Genomic DNA, 23,835 nt, shown 5'->3' on the forward strand with positions numbered 1-23,835 from the left:
GCCGTTACCGATGCACACTGTCGGCGACAGTGTGCATCGGGAACTTGGAGATCAGCTGTCCCCGACAGCTGACACTCTCCAGTGTTGATTTCGGCAATTAACCCGTTACATGCGGGGCTCGATTGCGATCTCCGCATGTACCGGGTTTGTAGCGCATCAGCAGCCCCCATGCAATCGTGGGGGCTTCTGATGCTTGTGATGGCACCCGGGGGCCAGACAACGGCCCCCAAGTCTGCCATGTATGTCAGCCTATGAGGATCAGCTTCTGCTGATCCTCGTAGACCAACTGTCAGAGTGACTGTGACGTCACACTGACAGTTGGAATACATTACACTACCTAGGTAGTGTAATGTATTCTGGCAGCGATCAGAGCTGCAGGTCAAAAAAATAAAGTGTAAAAAGTAAAAAAAAGTTAATAAAAATGTTTTATAAAAGTGTAAAAATAAGAGGTTTTGTTTTCCTATAAGTCATTTATTATAGGGAAAAAATTAAAACGTTAAAAAAAAGTACTCATATTTGGTATCGCCGCATTCGTAACGGCCCACTCTATGAAACTATAATGTTAATTTTTCCGCACGGTGAACGCCGCAAACAAAATAAACGGAAAACTGTCAGCGTCGCTATTTTTTGGTCACCACCCCTCCCAAGATAGAGAATAAAAAGTGATCAAAAAGTCGCATTTACCCCAAAATGGTACGAATAAAAACTACAACCCGTCCCGCAAAAAACAAGACCTCCCACAGCTTTTTTGACGAAAAAATAAAAACGTTACAGCTCAAAATAGCGTGTCCCAGAAAATAAATTATTTTATAGAAACTTAATTTTATTGTGCAAACGCTGCAAAACTTAAAAAAATCTATACACATATGGTATCGGCGTAATCGTACCGACCGGCAGAATAAATTAAAACGTAATTTATTGCGCACGGTGAACGCTGTAATAAATAAAGAATTGAAAGCGCCAAAATCGCTGTTTTTTGGTGACCGTAGCTCTAAAAAAGATCCTGAGGGGCCAAAATGCTCACTATACCCCTAGAAAAATTCCTTGAGGGGTGTAGATTCCAAAATGGGGTCACTTTTGGGGGGTTTCCACTGTTTTGGTCCCTCCGGGGCGTTGCAAACCCGACATGGCACTGAAAACCAATCCAGCAAAATCTGCGCTCCAAAATCCAAAAGGCGCTCCCTCCCTTCTGAGCCTTGCTGTGGGTCCAAACATCAGTTTACGACCACATATGGGGTATTGCCGTAATCTGGAGAAATTGCTTTACAAATTTTGGGGTGCTTTTTCTCCTTTATTCCTTGTAAAAATGAAAAAATTCTATGTTTCCACAGAAAAATAGGTGATTTTCATCTTCACAGACTAATTCAACTAAATTCTGCAAAAAAACTGTGGGGTCAATATGCTAACTATACCCCTAGAAAAATGCCTTGAGGGGTGTAGTTTCCAAAATGGGGTCACTTTGGGGGGGTTTCGACTGTTTAGGTACCACAAGACCTCCTCAAACCTGACATGGTGCCTAAAATATATTCCTAAAAAAAGGAGGCCCCAAAATCCACTAGGTGCTCCTTTGCTTCTGAGGCCGGTATTTCAGTCCATTACCGCACTAGGGCCACATGTTGGATATTTCTAAAATCTGCAGAATCTGGGCAATAAATATTGAGTTGCGTTTCTCTGGTAATACCTTCTGTGTTACAGATTTTTTTTTATTACAAATGAATTTCGGCAAAAAAAATGAAATTCGTAAATTTCACCTCTACTTTGCCTTAATTCCTGTGAAACGCCTAAAGGGTTAAAATATTTTCTGAATGTGGTTTTGAATACCTTGAGGGGTACAGTTTTCAAAATGGGGTGATTTATGGGGACTTTCTAATATATAAGGCCCTCAAAGCCACTTCAGAACTGAACTGGTCCCTGAAAAAATAGCCTTTTGAAATTTTATTGAAAATATGAGAAATTGCTGCTAAAGTTCTAAGCCTCGTAACGTCCTAGAAAAATAAAAGTACGTGAAAAAAAATGATGCAAACATAAAGTAGACATATGGGGGATGTTAATTAGTAACTATTTTATGTGGTATTACTATCTGTTTCACAAGCAAATACATTTAAATTTAGAAAAATGCAAATTTTTGCAAATTTTTGCTAAAATTTGAAGTTTTTCACAAATAAATATTCAATTTATCGACCACATTTTTTCACTAACATAAAGTACAATATGTCACGAGAAAACAATCTCAGAATCGCTTGGATAGGTAAAAGCATTCCGGAGTTATTACCACATAAAGTGACACATGTCAGATTTGAAAAAATCATCTGTGTGCATAAGGCCAAAACAGGCTGTGTCCTAAAGGGGTTAAAGGGAATGCGTTGCTAGAAAAATATATTATTTTTTTTTAGTTAAACTGTTAGAATATAAATGATTACACATTGTTCTAATTTTTTTAATTTTTTCACAAGTCAGGAAATATTATAAATTAGATTCTAATTTATAACCTTTCCATGTGCTGGTCACTAGAGGGAGCAATTCCCAAAATTGCAGGATTGGCATGTGGTAAAGCAACCTCATTGCTTTATGCTGCAAAATTGGAAAAGACACACTCGCTCTAGTGTCCTCAAACAATCCCCCCTCCTTTCTCCTGGCTAGTGCCAGGAGAAAGGAAGGGGTTGAATGTTCAAACCTCCTACACTGTGTGCCGCCATTTTTTGAGCGAATGCACAGTGTAGGAGGATTAGGTACAGTGGTAATCATACAGTGTATAACGAACATACACACGCATCACATACACAAACATAACTTACCTGCTCCTGCCGCCGCCGCTTCCTCCGCTCCTAGTCCTTGCTTCTGACCATATGGACAGCAGCCGCGACCGGAAGTAGTCATCTTACTGTCCGGCCGCGGCTTCCACATGAAAATGGCGCCGGATGTCGCTCTGCCGAAGACCTTCCTTTTGGACTGTGTGGGAGAGGCGCATGCGCCGTTCCCACACAGACGGCATACGCTATAGTGAATGGAACGGCTCCCGTTCGCATTCTCTATGGGGTTGTATGTGCCGTATTCCATCTCTGTATGTGTCGTTAATCGACACATACAGAGAAGAAAAAAAAATGGCAGCCCCCATAGAGAAGTAAAAAGAAAGAAAAAAGTACAACACAAAAACACAAATAAAATGTATTTTATTGACCTACTAAAAGCAGCAACATATAAAAAACTTTTTGTCCGTGACACCTTCCCTTTAAGGCAATGTACAGTAGCAGCTAATCAATCTCCAGTAGGAATTCATATGGATGCTGGCTTCTCTAGGTTAAGGAAGGTTTATTTTGTTCTGATTTACTATTCAGAACTGACATAATTATTAATTAAAGACGTTTTATATAGCCAATATGATGTATGTGTGAAATGTTCACTAAGAAATCAAAATAATTTGTATACAATAGTACATGTCTACATAACACAATGTGGTAAAGATAAGGTTAATTTATAATATATAAAGTGGTCAGTTGAACAGATGGACTTCCTGTCACTTTAACTGTTAACTGACACAATAGAATTAATAAATTGTTAGTTTCTGTTTTCCTAAAAGATTTGTTGACTATTCTTCATATTGATACATTAGCAAAAAGTTCAATTGATTCATTTTTCTCTATCAATATTAGGACTAGCCCGGTGTTTGTTTCTTCTTATTGAACCACATTACCCCCTTTCATAGGTGGGGTAATTGTGTGACACCGTTTATTCTCTCCAACCACTCAGTGTAGCTGACACTGCAACATATTTTTTGCAAGTACCAGACAACCAAATAACTCACTTCCATAGAGAGAGTAATTGTTTTATTGCTATACTTTGTAATTGACGTGACCACGCAAATATTATGAGCACCAGACGGCCTCATTACTCGTTTACATAGTCTAATTGTGCTAATGCTAGATAGTATATCTGACATGGTTATGCTGTTATTGCAAGCACCAGGCGTTCACATTATCACCTTCCATAGGCAGAATATTTGTGCTGCGAGCACCAAACTGCTATATTACTCTCTTCCATAGGCAAAGTAATTGTGCTAACGTTAGACCCTGTAACTGACATGGCTATACATTAGGTAGCCACATTACTCCTTCCATAGGTATAAACTGCTAGGCCTTGTAACTGACATGGCTATGCAGCTATTGCATGCATCAGGGGGTGGAATTACCCTCTTCCATATGCTGAATAGTTATGGCATTGCTGGATCCTGTATCTGACATGGCTATACAGCTATTGCAAGCACAATACATATTTCCACATACCTTGAGATGGAGTAATGTTGCTATCATTAGACTATGTATCATGGACACGCAGGTGTTTCAAGCATGCAGTTGTAGCGAGCTTGATCTACCACTTTTTCCCTCTTATTTGGGTGGTAAACCTGTGTTGATGCAGATTTATCTTTTTGGCTACTTGAGATGTACGAACCCAGCGGCGAGACATCCTGCCTTGATTTAGTACCTCTTTTACCACCGCTGTTTACTTATGTGCTACTCTAAAGCCCAATGCGGTCTTGGCACGATCCTAGTCTTTGGCAGTGGCAGACCTTCTTAGGTTTCTAATCCATCAGGTGCATTGTGGGCCACCAAGTTAATCAGATACTTCAGTGGAGGCTACCTGCTGCACCTAAGCGTAAGGGCCCTCATGGCTGTCCGTACAAAATAGACTCTGTACCTCGGCATTTCAAAGTCATGTTTCCTTGGCTGGGGGTTTGCTGTAAGTCTTCTTCTTGCAACAAGTCCGTTCCCTGTTAACAGAAGGTTCCCCATCCTGAATCGGACTTAGATGCTGAAAAGAGTTACAGAATGGTTGTAATGCTGGACAGTCTTATCTTCTGTAGTCCAGAAGACGCTCCAGGTCGAGCCCCCTGGATTTGCCACTTCAGCCGTGAGAGTTGCTCTTTTTTTTGAGAATTATTGTTCTCCCTAAGTTTTTCCTATCCATTCAGACTTTGACAAAGTCTTCTCATAGAGTGGAAGTACCCAGACATAAGTTTCTCCAACTATGAACGCCAGGATCTGAAGTCCTGAGCAAGCGCCAGCTTCAACTAAGACCTGCTTGTTTCTTGTCTGACCATGCCTACCACTATCCCTAGGGCAGACGCAACCTTCTTAGGAATAGCCAGGGCATCTTGCTAGGGGATTTCGACAAACCTGGCTTATCAGTTTTTCTTCTGCAAAAAAGTTCTCCAGAGACTCTGGCGCACGATCCGCCATGCTCTTTGGCTCAAAGCTGGGGCAGCTGGTCCAACTTCCAATCTCTTGTACTGATTTCCTCTTTGCTGGCTGCTGTAATTTTGGTTCAGGACAGGACTTCTTATCTCTGATTCTCCTGGAGGCAAGGGCTTTCACTCTCGCCAGAGTAATCCCGATGCCCAGTACCTACCAGGATATCTGGCGTTTTTTTTATTTTATTTTTTAAGAAAATTCCATCTCCATTCTACAAAGAGACACCGCTTCTTGCCACATCTTCTAGAAACGGGTTTCTACAGAACCCTACATTGCATGCAGGTTAGACCTCACACGGACTTTGCTTGAGTACTGGGCAGGCTGCCTTATTTTTCGGACTCTTAATTCAGGCACTTGGCGCCATGACTACAGACTGTTTATTTTACTTTGATGCTTTTGGATGAGATCACCTTGGACGGTAATCAAGTTTTATTTCTGTGGAGCATGTTTAGGACAGTCTTTCAGTGCTTCCTCAGGTTTGTGGTTCTATTCCGCCTGTCATTTCGAAGCCCTTTACCGAAGCCTGGAGACTACCTCTCGTGACCCCACAAAGGTGCTCGTCATAACTATGCAGGTGGTTTTTGGTCATACATACCTGGAGGCCCTTCTGGGAGAATTTTCAAACCTCCTGAATACTCTTGCTCTTCTCTCTCCATCCAGGCGGATAATCCTCCCTAGCCAGGGTAATCATTCCAGTGTCATCCTGGGGCCTTTTTCCATCCACTACTGTTTCTTACTCGTCCTCTTCATCGGGCATTTCTAGCCCACTAAGATTGATCTCCAGCTTCTGTATAGGTACCTTCAACTCAGACATGCCGCACAAACCCAGTTCCCGTCTACAGAGACTACCATCTCCAAATACCCCCCAATAGGTATTTTAAAATCACAAGGACCTAAAGGCCTAATTTCAGCGTTATACACCCATCTACTGTCAGCCAAGGTTGCTTCAACTCCACTGCCAGTATTTGATAAATGGCTATCTGAATTGACGATAAATCTGATATGTTAATTTCCCATTTGACTGTATCTCCCTCGATTTAACAATAGACTAATCCAGCTATGTTTTGTGCACCATGTTTATCTTACTCCTATTAGATTATTCCGTATGCGCAAAGTCCCCGCCTCTACGTGTCACAGGTGTTATCGTTTAGAGGCAGATTTCTGTCATTTTAGCATGGGATTGCCCTTCTATTTCTACTTTCTGGGCACAGGTATTCTCCGTCCTGACATCCCTGATATCCCTTCCTATACCGAATAAACCAAAAATAGCACTATTTTGCATTTTAGATGATTAACGTTGTGATTTGTCTTTGAGCAATAAACCTTTTGGTTTGATAAATAAGGTTATTATTGTACTCCTGGTTCTTGATGTGATACGAGTGACATAGACATTTGAGATTATGTTGTTGACAAGCGTTTGTATCTGTGTTTATTTTTGGTCCCCTTTTTTTTTTTTTTTCTCTCCCCTTTTTTTCTTTTCGTTAATTTCGATTTTGTACATTCGCAATGGTAATGCTTACAGTATAAGTAATTACATTTATAGGTGTGAGTACTGACGCCTAATGCTACTTTGTCAAATCTACTATTGATGTTTGTGGTTTTTTTGTGTGTGTATTCTTGTTAGTTCTATTTGCAACATGGTAAATAAAACTAATTTAACCCCTTAGTGACCAGCCCATTTTAGGCCTTAATGACCAAGCTATTTTATTCGTTTTTCTATAGTCGCATTCAAAGAGCTATAACCTTTTTATTTTTTCGTCTACATAGCTGTATGAGGACTTCTTTTTTGCGGGATTAGTTGCGCTTTTTAATAGCACCATTTTTGGGTACATATAATTTTTATATTAACTTATTAACCTTTTTGGGGGGATTATAAAAAAAAACTGAAATTCCGCCATTGTTCTATGCGTTTTTAAATTGACGCCGTTCACTATGCGACGTAAATAACATGTTACCTTTATTCTATGGGTCGGTACGATTACGGCGATACCACATATGTAGAGGTTTTGTTTTTTTTTTACGACTTTTGCACAATAAAAACACTTTTGAACTAAAATTATTTGTTTTTGCATCGTCGCTTTCCAAGAGCCGTAATTTTTTTATTTTTCCATCAATGTAGTGATTTTTTGGGCTTGTTTTCTGCAGGACAAGACGTAGTTTTGAATGGTACTGTTTTGGGGTGCATGGGACTTATTGATTCATTTTTATTATGACTTTTTGGGGGGGCAATGGAAAAAAATTGCAATTTCGCCATGGTTTTTTGCGTTTTTTTTTTACGGTGTTCACTTTGCGGTTTAAATGACATATTAACTTTATTAATGGAGTCATTACGGTCGCGGCGATACCACATATGTGTACTTTTTTTTTTTTTACACTTTTACTAAATAAAACCACTTTTTATGGAAAAAATTGTTTTATTTATTTTTTTACTGTACTTTTTATTATTAATCTTTCACTTTGATGACTTATTTTATTAGTCCCACTAGGGGACTTTACTGTGCGATATTCCGATCGCTGCTATAATGCTCTGGTATACTTCGTATACCAGAGCATTATTGCCTGTCAGTGTAAATCTGACAGGCAATCTGTTATGACGTGCCTCCGGCGCGTCCTAACAGGCTTATGTCCAGGGCAGACCTGGGGGCTTTTATCAGGCCCCCGGCTGCCATGACACCCCATCGGAGACCCGCGATTGCATTCGCGGGCCGACGATGGGTGACAGAGGGAGCGCACTCCCTCTGTAAACAAAGTTAAATGCCGCGGTCGCTATTGGCGGCATTTAATGGGTTAAACGGCCGCGATCGAAGTAAACTTCGATTGCGGGCGTTGGAGCAGGAGCTCAGCTGTCATCAGACAGCAGAGCCCCGGCACCAGCCTGCACGGGAGACCCGTGCAGGACTTAGACTAGGCTGACGTGAAAAGGCGTCAGCCTAGCCTAAAGCCCATTAGTGACCGACGTAAAAAGGCGTATTAGTGGTCACTAAGGGGTTAAAAAAAAAAGATTAATCTGCAGCCTCAATGGATCAGCCTATTGTTCTCTACCTGGAGGTACGTCATGCTCCACAATGGAGGCCCCCCTTTCTAGCCATTTCCTTGGGCAACCACTACCCCCTTCTTTGCTGGTCAGTCCTCCCAATGGGAATCTTACGGTCTTCACAGTTTGGGACACCTGGTTACAGAGGATATCGGTTCTTCTAAACAACTAATGAGGTTTTTGGGGGGGTTTTTTTGTCCATCTTTTTTTCTTTTCTGGACCCCCCCTGAAAGAGAGACAACTAAAATATCCATCTGACAACTCCACTATGGTCGCCTTTTTTAAGCCTCAAGTTTGGTCTCGCAGCTCAGCAGTTTTGCCCGAATCAGCCAGTATCCTATTGTGGCCTATGAGGGCCAGATCACGGCTTTTCTTTGTTCTGCATCCCAGGAGTAGGCTACTGGATAGCAGACTTAACCCAGCATTAATGTTTGACCAGGAGAGTGGTCCTTTAGCCCTCTGGCTTCTGCAGTGGATGCTCTGGTCGTTCCCTGTGATCAGTTCTTTATACTGTACATCTTCCCTCTCTTGCCTCTTCTCTCCAGGTTTTTCAGGCAATTTAAGGCAGAGGACATTCCAGCAATTCTGCGGGTGCCTGTTTGCCTCGTTGTGCGTAGTTCACCCACCTTATCTTTTTTTTCTGGCCAATGCCCCCCTGCATCTGCCTCCCGCATGGGTCAGCTGAGCCTATTTTGAATGGGCTTGCCAACTTCTACATGGTCACCTTTCCTTTTGAAGGGTGCCCTCTGAAGATCTGGTGACTCTCTCTCAACACTACCGGATGGCTCTTTCCTTTGTTGGCTTCCGTCTCTTTGGAGCCCACTCGGATGAAGTAGTTACATAGTACCGCTGAGAAAGACATGTCCATCAATTTCAACCAAGGGATGGAAAAAAAGTAAGAGATGGGAGACTTTTATAGAACTTTGTTTTACCCCTTTTTGTTTTGATCCAGAGGATAAAAAAAAAAATCCTCTCTTCCAGAACTTGTCACTGAATTTCCTAGATCGCTGAATCCTTCTTCCCTTGACCATCCGCGCGTCTCTTCTCTGGTGGTTTTCTTCCCCGGCGATCCCTCAAGGCTGCTCCTTTCTCTCACTTTGTTGAGAGGTCTTCTCCACGGACGCCAGCATTCAGGGTTGGAGGAGATACCTTTGGAAATTTCACGGCCTCAGTGTCTATTCTCCTACCAGTAAACCATTCTCCCAATAACATTTTGGAATTGAGGGCGATTTTCCGCTGTCTCGGTCTTTTGGCCGGAAGTCAGAGTCCAGACAGACAATGTCACAGCAGTTGCCTATATCACTCACCAAGGTGGCATGGACTTTTGGCGGCAATGACGGAAGCATCCAAGAGTCTGAAGTGGGGGACCTTCATGTTATGGTCTCTAGGCAGTCCACATTTCCAGGGTTGACAATTGGGTCATGGATTATCTAATTCTCAAACGGGTCGACTTGGGGGTAGTAGGCCCTGCATCATGCGGTGTTGGAACAAATCTGTTTCAGATGGGGCATGACGAATGCGAACTTGCACATATCTTGACTCTATTTCCAGGTCCACTTCTTCATTTACGGTCAGCGGTCGATGCTCTGACGGCTCCATGGGAGCCTTTCATTCTCATTTACATATTTTCCCTCGTTGCCTTTTTGGTCCCAAGCTCCTCAGAAGGATCAAGGCCGAGGAGATTATGCAAATCCTCATCGCTCCAGACTGGATGTGCCGTTGTTGGCACGCCGACGTGGTGGCCCTACTAGCTGATGTTCCCTGGTGCTTACCTCTTCGGCACAATCTGCTCTTTCGGGCCTCTCTTCGACCCTGGTTTGCAGTGGCTGCATTTAACGGCGTGGCAGCGGGTGATCTAAACTGTTACAGGCCGAAAAGCCCTCTTTGACCCACATTTATCACTGTACTTGGAAGACGTATCTGAAGTGGTGTGAGGATCGACCATATTCCTCCCTTGGTTTTCTCCTTACCCAGATTCTCTGCGTTCCTTAAGGAGGGGTTGTATTGTCGGTTTGCCCTCCACTTTCTAAAGGGGCATGTATTAGCTTTGTCTGTTTTTGTTTTTTTCCAACAGACCTCAGGCATCCAAATCCGATGTCTTGACTTTTTTGAAGTGGTTGCACAATTCTCTTGTGGTATCTGACTAATGTTCCCTCTGCAATGCAGTCAAAATTTTGTTGCATCTGCTAACTTGGAAGGTGGTGTTCTTTCTGGCGGTGACCTCCATCCGGAGGGTGTCCGAGCTGACGACCCTTTTCTTGTTGACCTCTGTAATTGACTCTCCATCAATATAGAGCAATATAGGGCAATGCAATGCTCAGGACAGGGCCCTCTTTTTTTGCCTAAGGTGGTCTTCCTCTACCATAACATGTGTGTATATAGTTTTGCCGTGCCTCTGTCCGTCACCGTTCCGTTTTCAGAAATAATCTCTTCATAATTTGGATGTGGTCTGGGCCTTGCGGGTCTACCTATCGGTCACTGCATCCTTTTACCATTCCGACAGCTTATTTTTTGCCCCGAAGGGTCCAAGGAAGGGCTTGCCGGCTTCAAAGGCTACAATCACTCGATTGCTGTGGTTGACTATTCATGAGGTCTACTGGATCATTCCACAAGGGCGATTGATGCCTCCTTCAGGCTTTGGCTCTTCAGCTACCTGGTCACGTTTGCACACGTTCAAAGGTATATACTATTGGAGGGGTCAACACTTTTTTTTTTTTTTTTATTCTTTGTGTCATGCCTTTAGTGTCACACCTCTTAGTGGCACAAGCATATACCCATGGTCTGTATCCGGCAATGGACTGGACAAGGAAAGGATTTTAGGCAGAGTTCTCAAAAAATCCTATTTTGATAGTTCCAACTTTTACGGACACAGCAATTTCACTTTTGTTTTGTTGTTTTTTTTTAAGCTTCCCCTAGGGGACTTGAACATGTGATTGTTGAATCCTTGAGCATGTGATTGTGGAATCCCAGAGCATGCGATTGTTGAATCGCTGGTATCGTACACTGCAATATATGCAGTATATGGTACTTTTAACGCTCTCCAGATAGGAGAAAAAAACATTGCAGACCTGGAGATATTTTATTAGGCTCTCAGGCTGCCATGACAAACATCGGCACTCTGCGATCGAGGGACACCACCCCATCTGTCTAATGGCTTACATGTCATGGTAGCTATTGACCACGGCATCTAAGTGGTTAAATTGGCAGTATCGGAGTTATCTCTAATATCCGACATTAGACAAGGGTATCAGGTGGAATAAACAACTGACACCCCCGTTGTATGGAATGTCATGGTGGGTTAAGGGGTTCCTGCTCGAACATTTAATGTAAAACCATAATTTGAGTTGTGCGAAAAACTGTGGAAAAAAAACTGTCGGAATTTTGACGAATTCCACTTTAATATGAATTAAAGGTACTAACCACTGCATGCTGGGAACACCCCACAAGACCTGTCATTTTGGAGACGCTCACACACGCCATCACAATGTGGCCCCTCTCAAAATTACTCCGATTGTTACACTTGCCCATTTCTCCTGCTTTCAATGCATCATCCTCAGGAATTTACTGTTTACTTCCTGCCTGATATATCACACACCTGTTGACAGTTGCCTTTAACCCCTTAATGACCAGGCCTATTTTGGCCTTAATGACAAAGCATTCTTTTTTTATTTTTCTCATCTTCACATTCCAAGCGCTATAACTCTTTTATTTTTCCGTCAACATAGAAGTATGAGGGCTTGTTTTTTGCGGGACGAGTTGTTTTTCAATGGCACAATTTTTGGTGCATATATTTTATTGATTAACTTTTATAAACTTTTTGGGGGGAAGGGAATTGAAAAAAACCCGCTATTCTTGCATTGTTCGCTTTTTAAATTTACGCCATTCAATATGCGCCATAATTTTTTTTTGTACGTCGTTCAGTATACCATTGAATTAATGTGTTAACTTTATTCTTTGTGTTACGATCACAGCGATACCATACAAGTGTACTTTCATGTTTGTTTTTACACTTTTATTAAATAAAACCACGTTTTTTTTTTTATATTTTCAAAAACTTTATTTGGCTGTTATTAACCCCTTCCCGACATTTGTCGTAAGTATACGTCATGGAAAGCCAGTGCTTCCCGCAAAATGTCGTATACTTACGACAAATGTTTGGCACCGGCTCAGAAGCTGAGTCGGTGCCATAATCGCCGGATCTCAGCTGTTTCTGACAGCTGACATCCGGCTGTAATGGCGGGGACCGAAATTATCTTCGATCCCCGCCATTAACCCCTTAAGTGCATCGCTCAAACGCGAGTGCTGCACTTAAGGTGTTTGCAGCTCATCGGCAATGGCAATGGCAACCGAAAGGCCTAATACTGGCCTCCTGGTCTGCCTAGCACGGAAACCGGTCAAGATCCGCCCGGCGGCGGAGCCTGATCGGCTTCCGTAGCTGCCGGCAAGATGGCGCCGGGTCAGGAGCTGATCCGGCATCATCAGCGGTGGAAGTCAGCTGTATGTTACAGCTGACATCCACCTGTAACGGCAGGAACTGGAGCCAGCTCCGATCCCTGCCATCAGCAATCGAAAGCGATTGCTGCATCGCAGCAGTTACTAGCAGATCGCCAGCCCTGACAGGCAATCAGGACTGGCGACTGCTGCTATGGCAAAAGGAGACACAATGGTCTCCTGCTCTGCTATTACGGAAGCCAATTTAGGCCCCGCCGGGAGGAGAAGCCTAATCGGCTTGCTGTCAGTGAATGACTGACATATCTAATACATTGCACTACATAGGTAGTGCAATGTATTAGAAAAAAAAAAATCTGACAGTTGGACCTTCAAGTCCCCTAGTGGGACTTGAGAAAAACTGTAAAAAAAAAAGTGAAAACAATAAAAGTTTGAAGTAATAAAATAAAACAAAACACAATCCCCCTTTTACTCTTATCAAGTCCTTTATTATTGAAAAATAATCATAAACCATACGTATTTGGTATCGCCGCGACCGTAACGACCTGAAGTATCAAAATGTTATTTATTGCACGCGGTGAACAGCGTAAGAAAAAAAACCTAAAAAACTTTACCAGAGTTTCTGTTTTTTGGTCACTTTGCCCTACAAATATTGGAATAAAAAGTGATCAAAAAGTCGCACGTATCCAAAAATGATACCTATAAAAACTATAGCTCGTCCCGCAAAAAACAAGCCCTCATACAGCTCCGTCGACAAAAAAATTAAAAAGTTATGGTTCTCACAACTTGGTGACAGAAAAAATACATTATTTTTACAAAAGTAATTTTATTGTGCAAAAAGTTGTAAAACATAAAAAAGTCCTATTAAATAGGTATCGCCAGAATTGTACTGACCCGCAGAATAAAAGTAACATGTAATTTATAACGCGTGGTGAACGCTGTATAAAAAAACTAAAAAAGATGTGCCAGAATTGCGTTTTTTTGTTTACCTGGCATCCCAAAAAATAGGATAAAAGGTGATCAAAAAGTTGCATGTACCCCAAAATGGTACCAATAACTAAAGCTCGTCCCACAACAAAACAGCCCTTCTACCACTATGTTTATGAAAAATAAAATTAGTTAAGGCTCCAATAAGTCAGGAAATAAAAAAATATTCAGTTGTGCAGGTCCGAGGGGAACATTTCTTCTGTTTCAAGAGGCGATTTATCAAGGACCTAAAATTAGGGAACCAGGAAGGGGAAGGCCCATACATATCCGCTGGAAGCGACGGTGCCCGTATTATACCAGGACAATACTTCCCAGCAAAATTCCCCAAACTGCAAAGGTGCGGAGTGTGGACCAAAAGGGGCATAAGAAAGGACGCCATATATAAGTGCGACTCCGGCCTGTGCAGAAAGTATTGCTTCACAGCGTAACACACATCTATGGATCATTTTATTATTTTTTCACCCCATTATTATACCACCTGACTATGCCCCTATTGTACTCTGCCCAGCTTACATGCGCCCGAACATTATAAATGAAAACACCAGTAATACTCAAACAAAACTACTACCAAGCAAAATCCGCTCTCCAAAAGCCAAATGGTGCTCCGTCTGCTCTGAACCCTACAATGTGCCCAAACAGCAGTTTCCGTCTACATATATGGCATAGTCATACCCGGGAGAACCCTTTTAACAATTTTTGGGGTGTGTGTCTCCAGTGGCATAAGCTGGGCATGACATATTTGCCACTGAATGGTATATCTAGGGAAAAATATACATTTTTAATTTGCACCATCCGCAGTGCAATCATTTATGGAAAAGACCTGTGGGGTGAAAATGCTCACTACACCCCTTAATAAATGCCTTGAGGGGTGCAGTTTCCATAATGGGGACACTTCTCAGGGGTTTCTTTTCATTATTTCACATCTGAGCCTCTGCAGTTGTGAATCAACACTTTGTAAATCGCCAAATTAGGCCTCAATTTGACATGGTACGCTTTCACTCCTGAGCCTGGTCGAATGTCCAGGCAAAAAGATTAGTGCCCCATGTAGGGTGATTCTAAAACCAGGAAACCCAGCGTAATATTTAGAGAGCAGTCTTCTTATGGTGGCACAAGCTGGGCACCACATATTGGCATATCTATGGAAAAAAATCCCATTTTCACTCTGCAACATCGAGTGCACACTAATTTCTACAAAACACCTGCAGGGTTAAAATGCTTACTACACCCCTTGGTAAATGCATTGAGGGGTGTAGTTTCCAAAATGGGGTCACTTCTGGGGGGTTTCCACTGATTTGGGACCACAGGCACCCAGAAACCAGTCTAGCAACATCTGCACTCCAAATGGTGGTCCTTCCCTTCTGAGCCCTGCCGTTTGCCCAAACAGCAGTTTATGACCACATATGGGGCATTGCCGTACTCGGGAGAAATTGGTTTACAAATGTTCGGTTCTATTTTTCCTTTGTTGAGAAAATGAGAAAATTTGCGCTAAAGCTACGTCTTATTGAAGAAAAAGGATTGTTTTTATTTTCATTTCCCAAGTCTAATAAATTCTATGAAACTTCTGTGGGGTCAAAATGCTTACTACACCCCTAGATGAATTCCTCAAGAGGTGTAGTTTCCTAAATGGAGTAACTTTTTGGGCGTTTTCATTGTTTGTCCCCTCAGGGGCTTTGCAAATGTGACCTAGCCTCCACAAACCATTCCTGCTAAATGTGATCTCCAAAAGCCAAATAGCGCTCTTTCCCTTCTAAGCACTGCCGCGTGTCCAAACAGCCGGTTATTACCACATGTGGGGTATTGTTTTACTCGGGAGAAATTGCTTTACAAATTTTGTGGTGCTTTTTCTCCTTCAGTCTTTGTGGAAATGAGAAAAAATTTGCTAAACCTACATTTTCTTTGAAAAAATTTAGATTGTCATTTTCAGGGCCTACTTCCAATAATTTCTGAAAAAAAACTGTGGGGTCAAATCGCTCACTATACCCCTAGATAATTTACTCAATGGGTGTAGTCTCCAAAATGGGGTCACTTGTGCCACTGTTTTGTCCCCTCAGGGGCTTTGTAAATGCTACATTGTCTCCGCAAACCATTCCTGCTAAATTTGAGCTCCAAAAGCCAAATGGTGCTCTTTCCTTTCTAAGCCCTGCCGTGTGTCCAAACAGCCATTTATTACCACATGTGGGGTATTGTTTTACTCGGGAGAAATTGCTTTACAGATTTTGCTGTGCATTTTCTCCTTTTAGTCCTTGTGGAAATGAGAAAAAAAATCGCTAGAATTTAGATTTTAATTTTCACGGCCTATTTCCAATAATTTCTGTAAAAAACCTGTGTGGTCAAAATGCTCACTGTACCCCTAGATCATTTCCTTGAGGTGTGTAGTTTCCCAGATGGGGTCACTTTTGGGGGATTTTTACTGTTTTGGCACCGCAAGAGCCCTTCAAACCTGACATGGTGCCTAAAATATATTCTAACAAAAATAAGGCCCCAAAATCCTCTAGGTGCTCCTTTGCTTCTGAGGCCGGTGCGTCAGTCCAGTAGCACGCTACGGCCACGTGGGATATTTCCTAAAACTGTAGAAACTGGGCAACAAATATTGAGTTGCATTTCTCTGGTAAAACCTTCTGTGTTATAAAAAAAATTGTATTAAAAATTGATTTCTGCAAAAAAATATGAAATTTGTACATTTCACCTCTACTTTGCTTTAATTCCTGTGAAATGTGTAAAGGGTTTAAGACATTTTCTAAATGCTGTTTTGAATACTCTGAGGGGTGAGATTTTTTAAATGGGGTGACTTTTTAGGGGTTTCTAATATAGAAGGACACTTGTTCTACCTGTATAAACGTTTAAAATAATTCTTTAATGATAATTTATTAAAATGTAGTAGGGCACAGAGTGCCAAAAGATCCAAATACAGGCGTTGGCAGCCAGATCAAGAGTGCACAGTAAGAGGAATGTGAAGTAGACAATCAACGTGCACTGATTAAACAGTGCCTGACAAGTCTGATGTAATTTTCAACACCTCTTTAGATGTGCTGGCAAATATTGGTAAGATCTGATTGCCACAGATTACAGGCACACTTCCCTACGCGTTTCTGCACCACATTAGGGGAGCGTCCTCAGGGGTATGAATTGCCTGATATTACTCGTATTTGTTCACGAGATGCCGGTCAGCTGATATTCAGCTGTTCAAGTAGTATAACGGCGCATACGAGACACTGATGGGGTCACTTTTGGGGGATTTTTACTGTTTTGGCACCGCAAGAGCCCTTCAAACCTGACATGGTGCCTAAAATATATTCTAACAAAAATAAGGCCCCAAAATCCTCTAGGTGCTCCTTTGCTTCTGAGGCCGGTGCGTCAGTCCAGTAGCACGCTACGGCCACGTGGGATATTTCCTAAAACTGTAGAAACTGGGCAACAAATATTGAGTTGCATTTCTCTGGTAAAACCTTCTGTGTTATAAAAAAAATTGTATTAAAAATTGATTTCTGCAAAAAAATATGAAATTTGTACATTTCACCTCTACTTTGCTTTAATTCCTGTGAAATGTGTAAAGGGTTTAAGACATTTTCTAAATGCTGTTTTGAATACTCTGAGGGGTGAGATTTTTTAAATGGGGTGACTTTTTAGGGGTTTCTAATATAGAAGGCCCTCAAAGCCACTTCACAACTGAACTGACCCCTGTAAAAATAGCATTTTGAAATTTTCTTGAAAATGTGAGAAATTGCTGCTAAAGTTCTAAGCCTTGTAATGTCATAGAAAAATAAAAGGATGTTCAAAAAACGATGCCAATCTAAAGTAGACATATGGGGGATGTTAATTGGCAACAATTTTGTGTGGTAGAACTGCCTGTCTTACAAGCAGATACATTTAAGTTAAGAAAAATGCTAATTTTTGGTGTTTTTCACAATTAAATACTGAACATATCGAGCAAATTTTGCCAGTAACTTAAAGTGCAATGTGTCACGAGAAAACAGTCTCAGAATCGCTTGGATAGGTGAAAGCATTCCGGAGTTATTACCACATAAAGTGACACATGTCAGATTTGAAAAATGAGGCTCTGTTAGGAAGGTCAAAAGTGGCTAAAGAGGGAAGGGGTTAATTATTTATTTAAGTCCCACTAGTGGACATCACCATGCGATCATCTGATCGCAGATATAATGCTTTGGTATGCTTAGTACACCAAAGCATCATTGCCTGTTAGTGTAAAACTGACAGGCAATCTATTAGGCCATGCTTCCGGCACGGCATAATAGGCATACAGCTAGGGCAGGCCTGGGGGGTCATTGTTAGACACGCGGCTGACATGGCAACCCGTTGGCGGCCTGAGATCGCATTCGCGGGCCGCTGATGGGTGACAGAGGGAGCTCCCTCCCTCTGTCAATAGATTTAAATTCCGCGGTCGCTATTGACTGCGGCATTTAATGGGTTAAACTGCTGAGATTGAAGGTTTCTTCAATCTCGGCAGTTGCAACGGGAGCCTGGCTGTCAGTCATAGCCGGGCTCCCGCGGCGATCGTGCAGGCACTGCTGAGCCCGCACGATCTCCATCACGTACATGCACCTGGGAATGCGCGAACAGGCAGCATTCCCCGACGTGCATGTACGTGAGAATGTTGGAAGAGGTTAATAAGATAATCAATAATCATTATTATTCACTTCACCTGTACAGTGGTTTTATCGTTATGGCTCAAGTGTGTGTGTGTGTGTGTGTGTGTGTGTGTGTGTATGTATGTATGTATGTATGTATGTATGTATGTATATATGTGATTTTATATTTATATAAATTGGTTGCTGACTTTACGTGTAATGTAAGGTTTATAACTCCCTGTGATCTTACATTTGTAAATTTGTTTTAAAGGATATATAAACCTTTTGAAAGACAGATTTTTAATGAGTTAGTCAGTGTGTTTAGTGCAACTTTCTAAATAGTTTTTATTAAAAATAATTTTTACTCTTTGAGATACAGTTGCACTGTACAGATCAGCCGTGTATTTTGCTAAATCCTGCTCCCGCCAGGTCTAAATTCATAACTTAGATGTGATAGATTACAGGTGGATCACACGCAGGAACCGCTGAAACTGAACCCATCAGGTACGCAGGACTGACTGATTCAGGTCATAGTGAATGATACAGTTGCTCTTCATAGAGAATACAGAGCATCTGTATCTCAAAAAGTTAAATTATTTTTTAATAAAAACTATTTAGAAAGTTGTACTAATTACACTGACTGACCTTTTTATATATATAAAAAAAAAAATTGTGTTTCAAAAGTGTACATAGCCTTTTAAATACAAGTCTATTGTGGTCCTGAAACCTATATTTTACATCTAGTTATGAAATTGTTAAAAATATTGATTGATGTCTCTAAATTGCACAGCGGAAGAAGCCACGGAAAGCCTTATGAACCTTAGTCCTTCTGACATGAAGAGCCTTTTGCATCATATCCTGAGTGGAAAGGAGTTTGGTGTGGAAAGAAGTGGTAAGTGCCCTGTTTGCTCGCTGTAAACTGGAGTGTGACATTAATGGCATTGCAGAAAAACAGATTTGTCGCCTTAATATGCTTGTCCTATTTAAGGGCAGAATATTACAGGGATAGGTCTGCTCCACTACTAGTCTAAATGGTACAAAAACTTTAACAAAGCATACAGCGGTAGATGTGTACAGTGAGTGTGAATGTTAACGCTCTACAAGCAATGGGAAGTATCAATTTGGTATCACCGTAATAGTATATAGCCACAGAAAAAATTTGTCGTCGTTTTTAACGTACGGTGAAAGCCGTAAAAACCAAAACCAATAAAAACAATGTAGGAATCGCAGTGGTTTCCAATTTCAGCCCGCAAATAATTTTTCTCCAGTTTTCTAGTACATTATATGGTACTTTAAATGGTGCCATTAGGAACTACAACTCCTCCGGCAAACAATAAGCCCTCACATCACTCTATTGACAGAAAAAAATAAAAAAATTATGGCTCTCGGAACGCGGGAACTGAAAAACTAAAACATTCAAAATGGCTCTGTCCTTAAGGGGTTAAATGGTAAAACACTGGGTAAAACTACTATTAACAAAGATTTGGGGATATTAGTGAACATCCCTGGGATGTTGATCCAGGGATTTGTTCTGATTTCCATAATTTGGAGTCGGGGAGGAATTTTTACCCTAATGAGGTAATTGGCATAAATGTCATTGGGGCTTTGCCTTCCTCTGGATTAACACGGTAGTGTCTTTTTTTCAACCTTATCAACTATGTTACTATGACACATTTTTTTAAGAAAAAAAAAAGATAGATTCACCATTTCTATAGAATCCGTTCTGTCAAGATCCATGACAAGTAAGTTATTTTTTTAAATTTATATATATATATATATATATATATATATATATATATATATGTAAGACTGTTCCACTAAAGGCCAATTTATTTCCATTCTGTTTTTAATTATCTGTTACCATTGACTTTAACCCTTTAATACCCAAGCAATTTTTTTAGTTTTTCCATCGTCGCATTCAAAGAGCTATAACTTTTTTTTTTTTGTGTCGACATAGCTATATAAGGAATTTTTTTGCGGGACAAGTTGTATTTTTTTAATAGCACCATTTTAGGGTAATTTATTGATTAACTTTTATTAACTTTATTGGTGGGGTAATAGGAAAAAAAACCCAGAAATTTTGCCACACTTTTTTTAAATTTTTTATTGTGTCTTAAATTTACGTTGTTTACCATGTGGTTTAAATAACATAACTTTATACCAAATTTATCAATTCTTTTTTTTTTTATGTTTTACTACTTTTACACAGTAAGAATCTTTTTTTACTGACTTATTTTTTTTTTTTATCTCCATATTTTAAGAGCCATAACTTTTTTTTTTCTTCCCCTGACAGCAGTACGAGGGCATTTTTTTGCTTTTTTTAGGATATGTCCACACGCCGTGTTTTCAGGTGTATTTCGGGGTGTAAACTCGAAATACGCCTTGAAAACCGTTTGCTAAACGCCTACAAACATCTGACCATTGAATTCAATTTTAAAAACAGAATTTAGTTCAGACGGGGTGTTTTTTTACGCCGACGTTTTAAGAAACAGGGCGTAAACACCGCATAAAAAGGAGCATGTTCCCTTGAAAATAGCTCCATAATTTTCAGCAGTTTTTGAGGTTGCGTGTGATCATTCCCTTATTGGTACCATTTTGGAGTACATGCGACTTCATCACTTTTTATAATAAAAAAATTGAAGGCAGGATGAACAGAAAACAGAACTTCTGGCATTGTTTTATTTTATTTTTTTACGGCGTTCACTGTGCAGGTTAAATAATTTGTCGTTTTATAATTGGTGTCGTTACGGATGTGGCAATACCAAATATGTGTAACTTTTTTTAGTTACTTTTTTTCATAATAAAGTATTTTGTATGGGTAAAAAGTGGGTTTTTAATTATTCTTTTTTCACTTTTTTTTTAGTCCCACTAGGGGACTTTACAATGCAATGTTTTGATCACTTTTATAATACACAGCAATATTTCTGTATTGCAGTGTATTATTGCCTGTTAGTGTAAAAGTGACCGGCATATGTTAGGCCAAGCCCGTGGCATGGCCTAACAGGCATTTACTAAAGTCAAACCTTGGGGGCCTTTTGTAATTATGCCGTTAAATCCATTGTGTGCCGGTGGGCTGAAAGGAGGGAGCCACCTCCCTCTAAAATCACTCAGATGCGGGGGTCGCTATTGAGCGCCACATCTGAGAGAATAAATATGATCGGAGACCACTGCTAGTGGTCTTTGATTGATGCCCCGTAGTCCGAGGCTGCTAGCAACAGTCTGGGCTTCAGAAGCACCCCGTCCGACATGGGAAAACTTCTTTGAAAGTCCACCGTGAAAATGCGTCGCATCAGAAGAACTACCCAGAACGTGTAATGATAGGGGTAAGGAAACGGACAAGTGAGCCCTAATCTACCCGCCACTCTGTCCCTGCCTACTTGCAACGACCCGCCCTAGGCGACAGAGTACAACTGGGCGGCGGTCCCTACGCTCAGTAAGTGCACGAGACAAACAGACAAGGGTACACAAAGCTAAGGGAAATGGGGCAGTTGCCCACGGCAACACCGAGAGCAACAAGAGAGGTGAACGAGCCGAGTCAAACCAGGAGTGTACGAGGTACCAAACGCAGAGCAGGAGAGTAGTCAGTAAGCCAGGGTCTGTATGGAGCAGGATCAAATAGTCAGGAGCTGTAGCTGGGCCAGGAAACCACACGAGAAGAATCACAAGCATGGAGGAACAGGAAAGGCAGGTATAAATAGACAGAGGGCGGGAGCTAGCTGAGTCTGGCCAGGCTGCGATAGGCTCTCCCACTCCTAAGCCTGCCAGCCTGAGTGGTGGAAGCTGGAGTCAGTCTCAGAGACATAGACTCAGGTGCCGACTGATTACCTATGGGCGTTAACCCCGAAGCTGTGCCTGGCAGATCCTTTACAGAACGGCTGACTAAAAAAAGTCTATACGCCGGTCGTTAAGGGGTTAAAGGGGGTCTACCATCTCAATATTATGTTTTATATATCCTGGGAATAGGAAAGCAAGTTGCAGATGAGCCATTGCCCGTAACAACAATCTAACCAGGTTGACTACAAATGACTAGTCATTTATCACTCCACCTTTCAATATCATTAATGCTCTCCGTACACGTTTGTTTTTAGTTCATATCACATTTCTGGAAAATTTTTCTTAGAACTTTGTGTTGTTCAGTTCCTCTGTTATTACTTCTAGAAATGTATGATTAATTTTACAACTGAGTGTTACCAGTTGAGGGTGTGTACCTACAGTCTGACACTGTATAATCCGTGCTGACAGTGCCACATTTTGTAGTTTTGACAAGGGAAATGGTAACACCCAGTGGTGAATTTATTCATAAAATTACCTCAACAGACCTGTCAAGAGAGCTGACCAGTCCTGTTTAACAGAGTCTATTAAGTGCTTTTCACCCATTTAACTCTTTAAGGGGGGCAGGAAACATATTAAGACTTATCTTGATTTACTTGGGGCAGAAAATTGCATGTCTTTTTTTTTGGTTTGTTTTTTTGTAGGGCAGGTGATTTGACGCTGAAGTTTTTTTTCAAATGGGTTGAAAAACATTGTAAAATGTCATTTTGTCATTAGTTGTCCAATCCGTTTTGACAAGTTGCAAAGCAAAAAAAAGCCACAAAAACAGGAAAACCAAAAAGACTACTTTAATTTCTGTTTCTCACAGTGCGATCTATGGACAAAATGGCCAGTCCAGCTATTTCCATTCATGAATTGGGAGCAGTTGGAGCAACGAAGAGTGAGAGAGCTGGAATCACACATCTGAAAAGTGAGATTAAACTGGTAAGCTAAGCTGACCGCTATCTAAATTGTATGGCCAGTCTCAGCTAGCTAGAATTATCAAGTGTGTGTGTGTACATGTATAGAGAGAGAGAGAATGTTGTTAAACGTCAAAACTGAATATTTAAGAAAGTAAAAGTGAGGTTTTGGCTTTCTTAGGAGAATACCTATGTATGCATAATTATTGGGCAACTATTAGTGTGCAGAATTATGTAACTAAATGAAAAAGGAATACTTTCCCATCAAACTTGTTTATTTTCATCTGTTAACTCGTTAGTGACCGCCCCATAGTGTTTCTACGTCGGTCACTAACGGGCCTTATCCCGATGCAATAGACTTTTTACGTCGCTGCATCGGAATAAGTAAACAGAGCAGGGAGCTGTCAAATCTCCTTGCTCTCAGCTGCCAGAGGTAGCTGAGAGCTGGGGGCGTCCCTGCTCGAACGTGTGAGATCGATATTCGTATCGATCTCACCCGTTTAACCCTTCAGATGCGGTGCTCAATAGCGTGCACCGCATCTGAGTGGTTTTGGAGGGAGGGAGCTCCCTCTCATCCCACTGACACCCGGCGATAAGATCGCCGAGTGTCTGTGTCTCCGATGGCAGCCGGGGGCCTAATAAAGGCCCCCAGGTCTGCCTGTAATGAATGCCTGCTAGATCATGCCTCTGGCATGACCTAGAAGATGCCTGTCCGTTTTACACAGACAGGCAGTAATACACTGCAATACAGAAATATTGCAGTGTATTATAAATGCGATCGTATAATCGCATAGTGATGTCCC

At 41.3% G+C, this 23,835-nt stretch overlaps 1 protein-coding gene across 2 annotated transcripts in view; it reads left to right on the forward strand.

The window, feature by feature from the left end:
• Positions 1-23,835, forward strand: part of PHKA1 (phosphorylase kinase regulatory subunit alpha 1) — a 453,374-nt gene that overhangs the window by 309,446 nt on the left and 120,093 nt on the right. For both annotated transcript variants that reach the window (XM_075835632.1, XM_075835633.1), the window contains exons 26-27: positions 19,093-19,194; positions 22,942-23,057. In XM_075835632.1, the coding sequence (XP_075691747.1) occupies positions 19,093-19,194; positions 22,942-23,057 (218 nt within the window). The remainder of the gene's footprint in view (positions 1-19,092; positions 19,195-22,941; positions 23,058-23,835) is intronic.

Source organism: Rhinoderma darwinii, chromosome 8 (assembly GCF_050947455.1).
Source record: "Rhinoderma darwinii isolate aRhiDar2 chromosome 8, aRhiDar2.hap1, whole genome shotgun sequence".
NCBI lineage: Eukaryota > Metazoa > Chordata > Amphibia > Anura > Rhinodermatidae > Rhinoderma > Rhinoderma darwinii.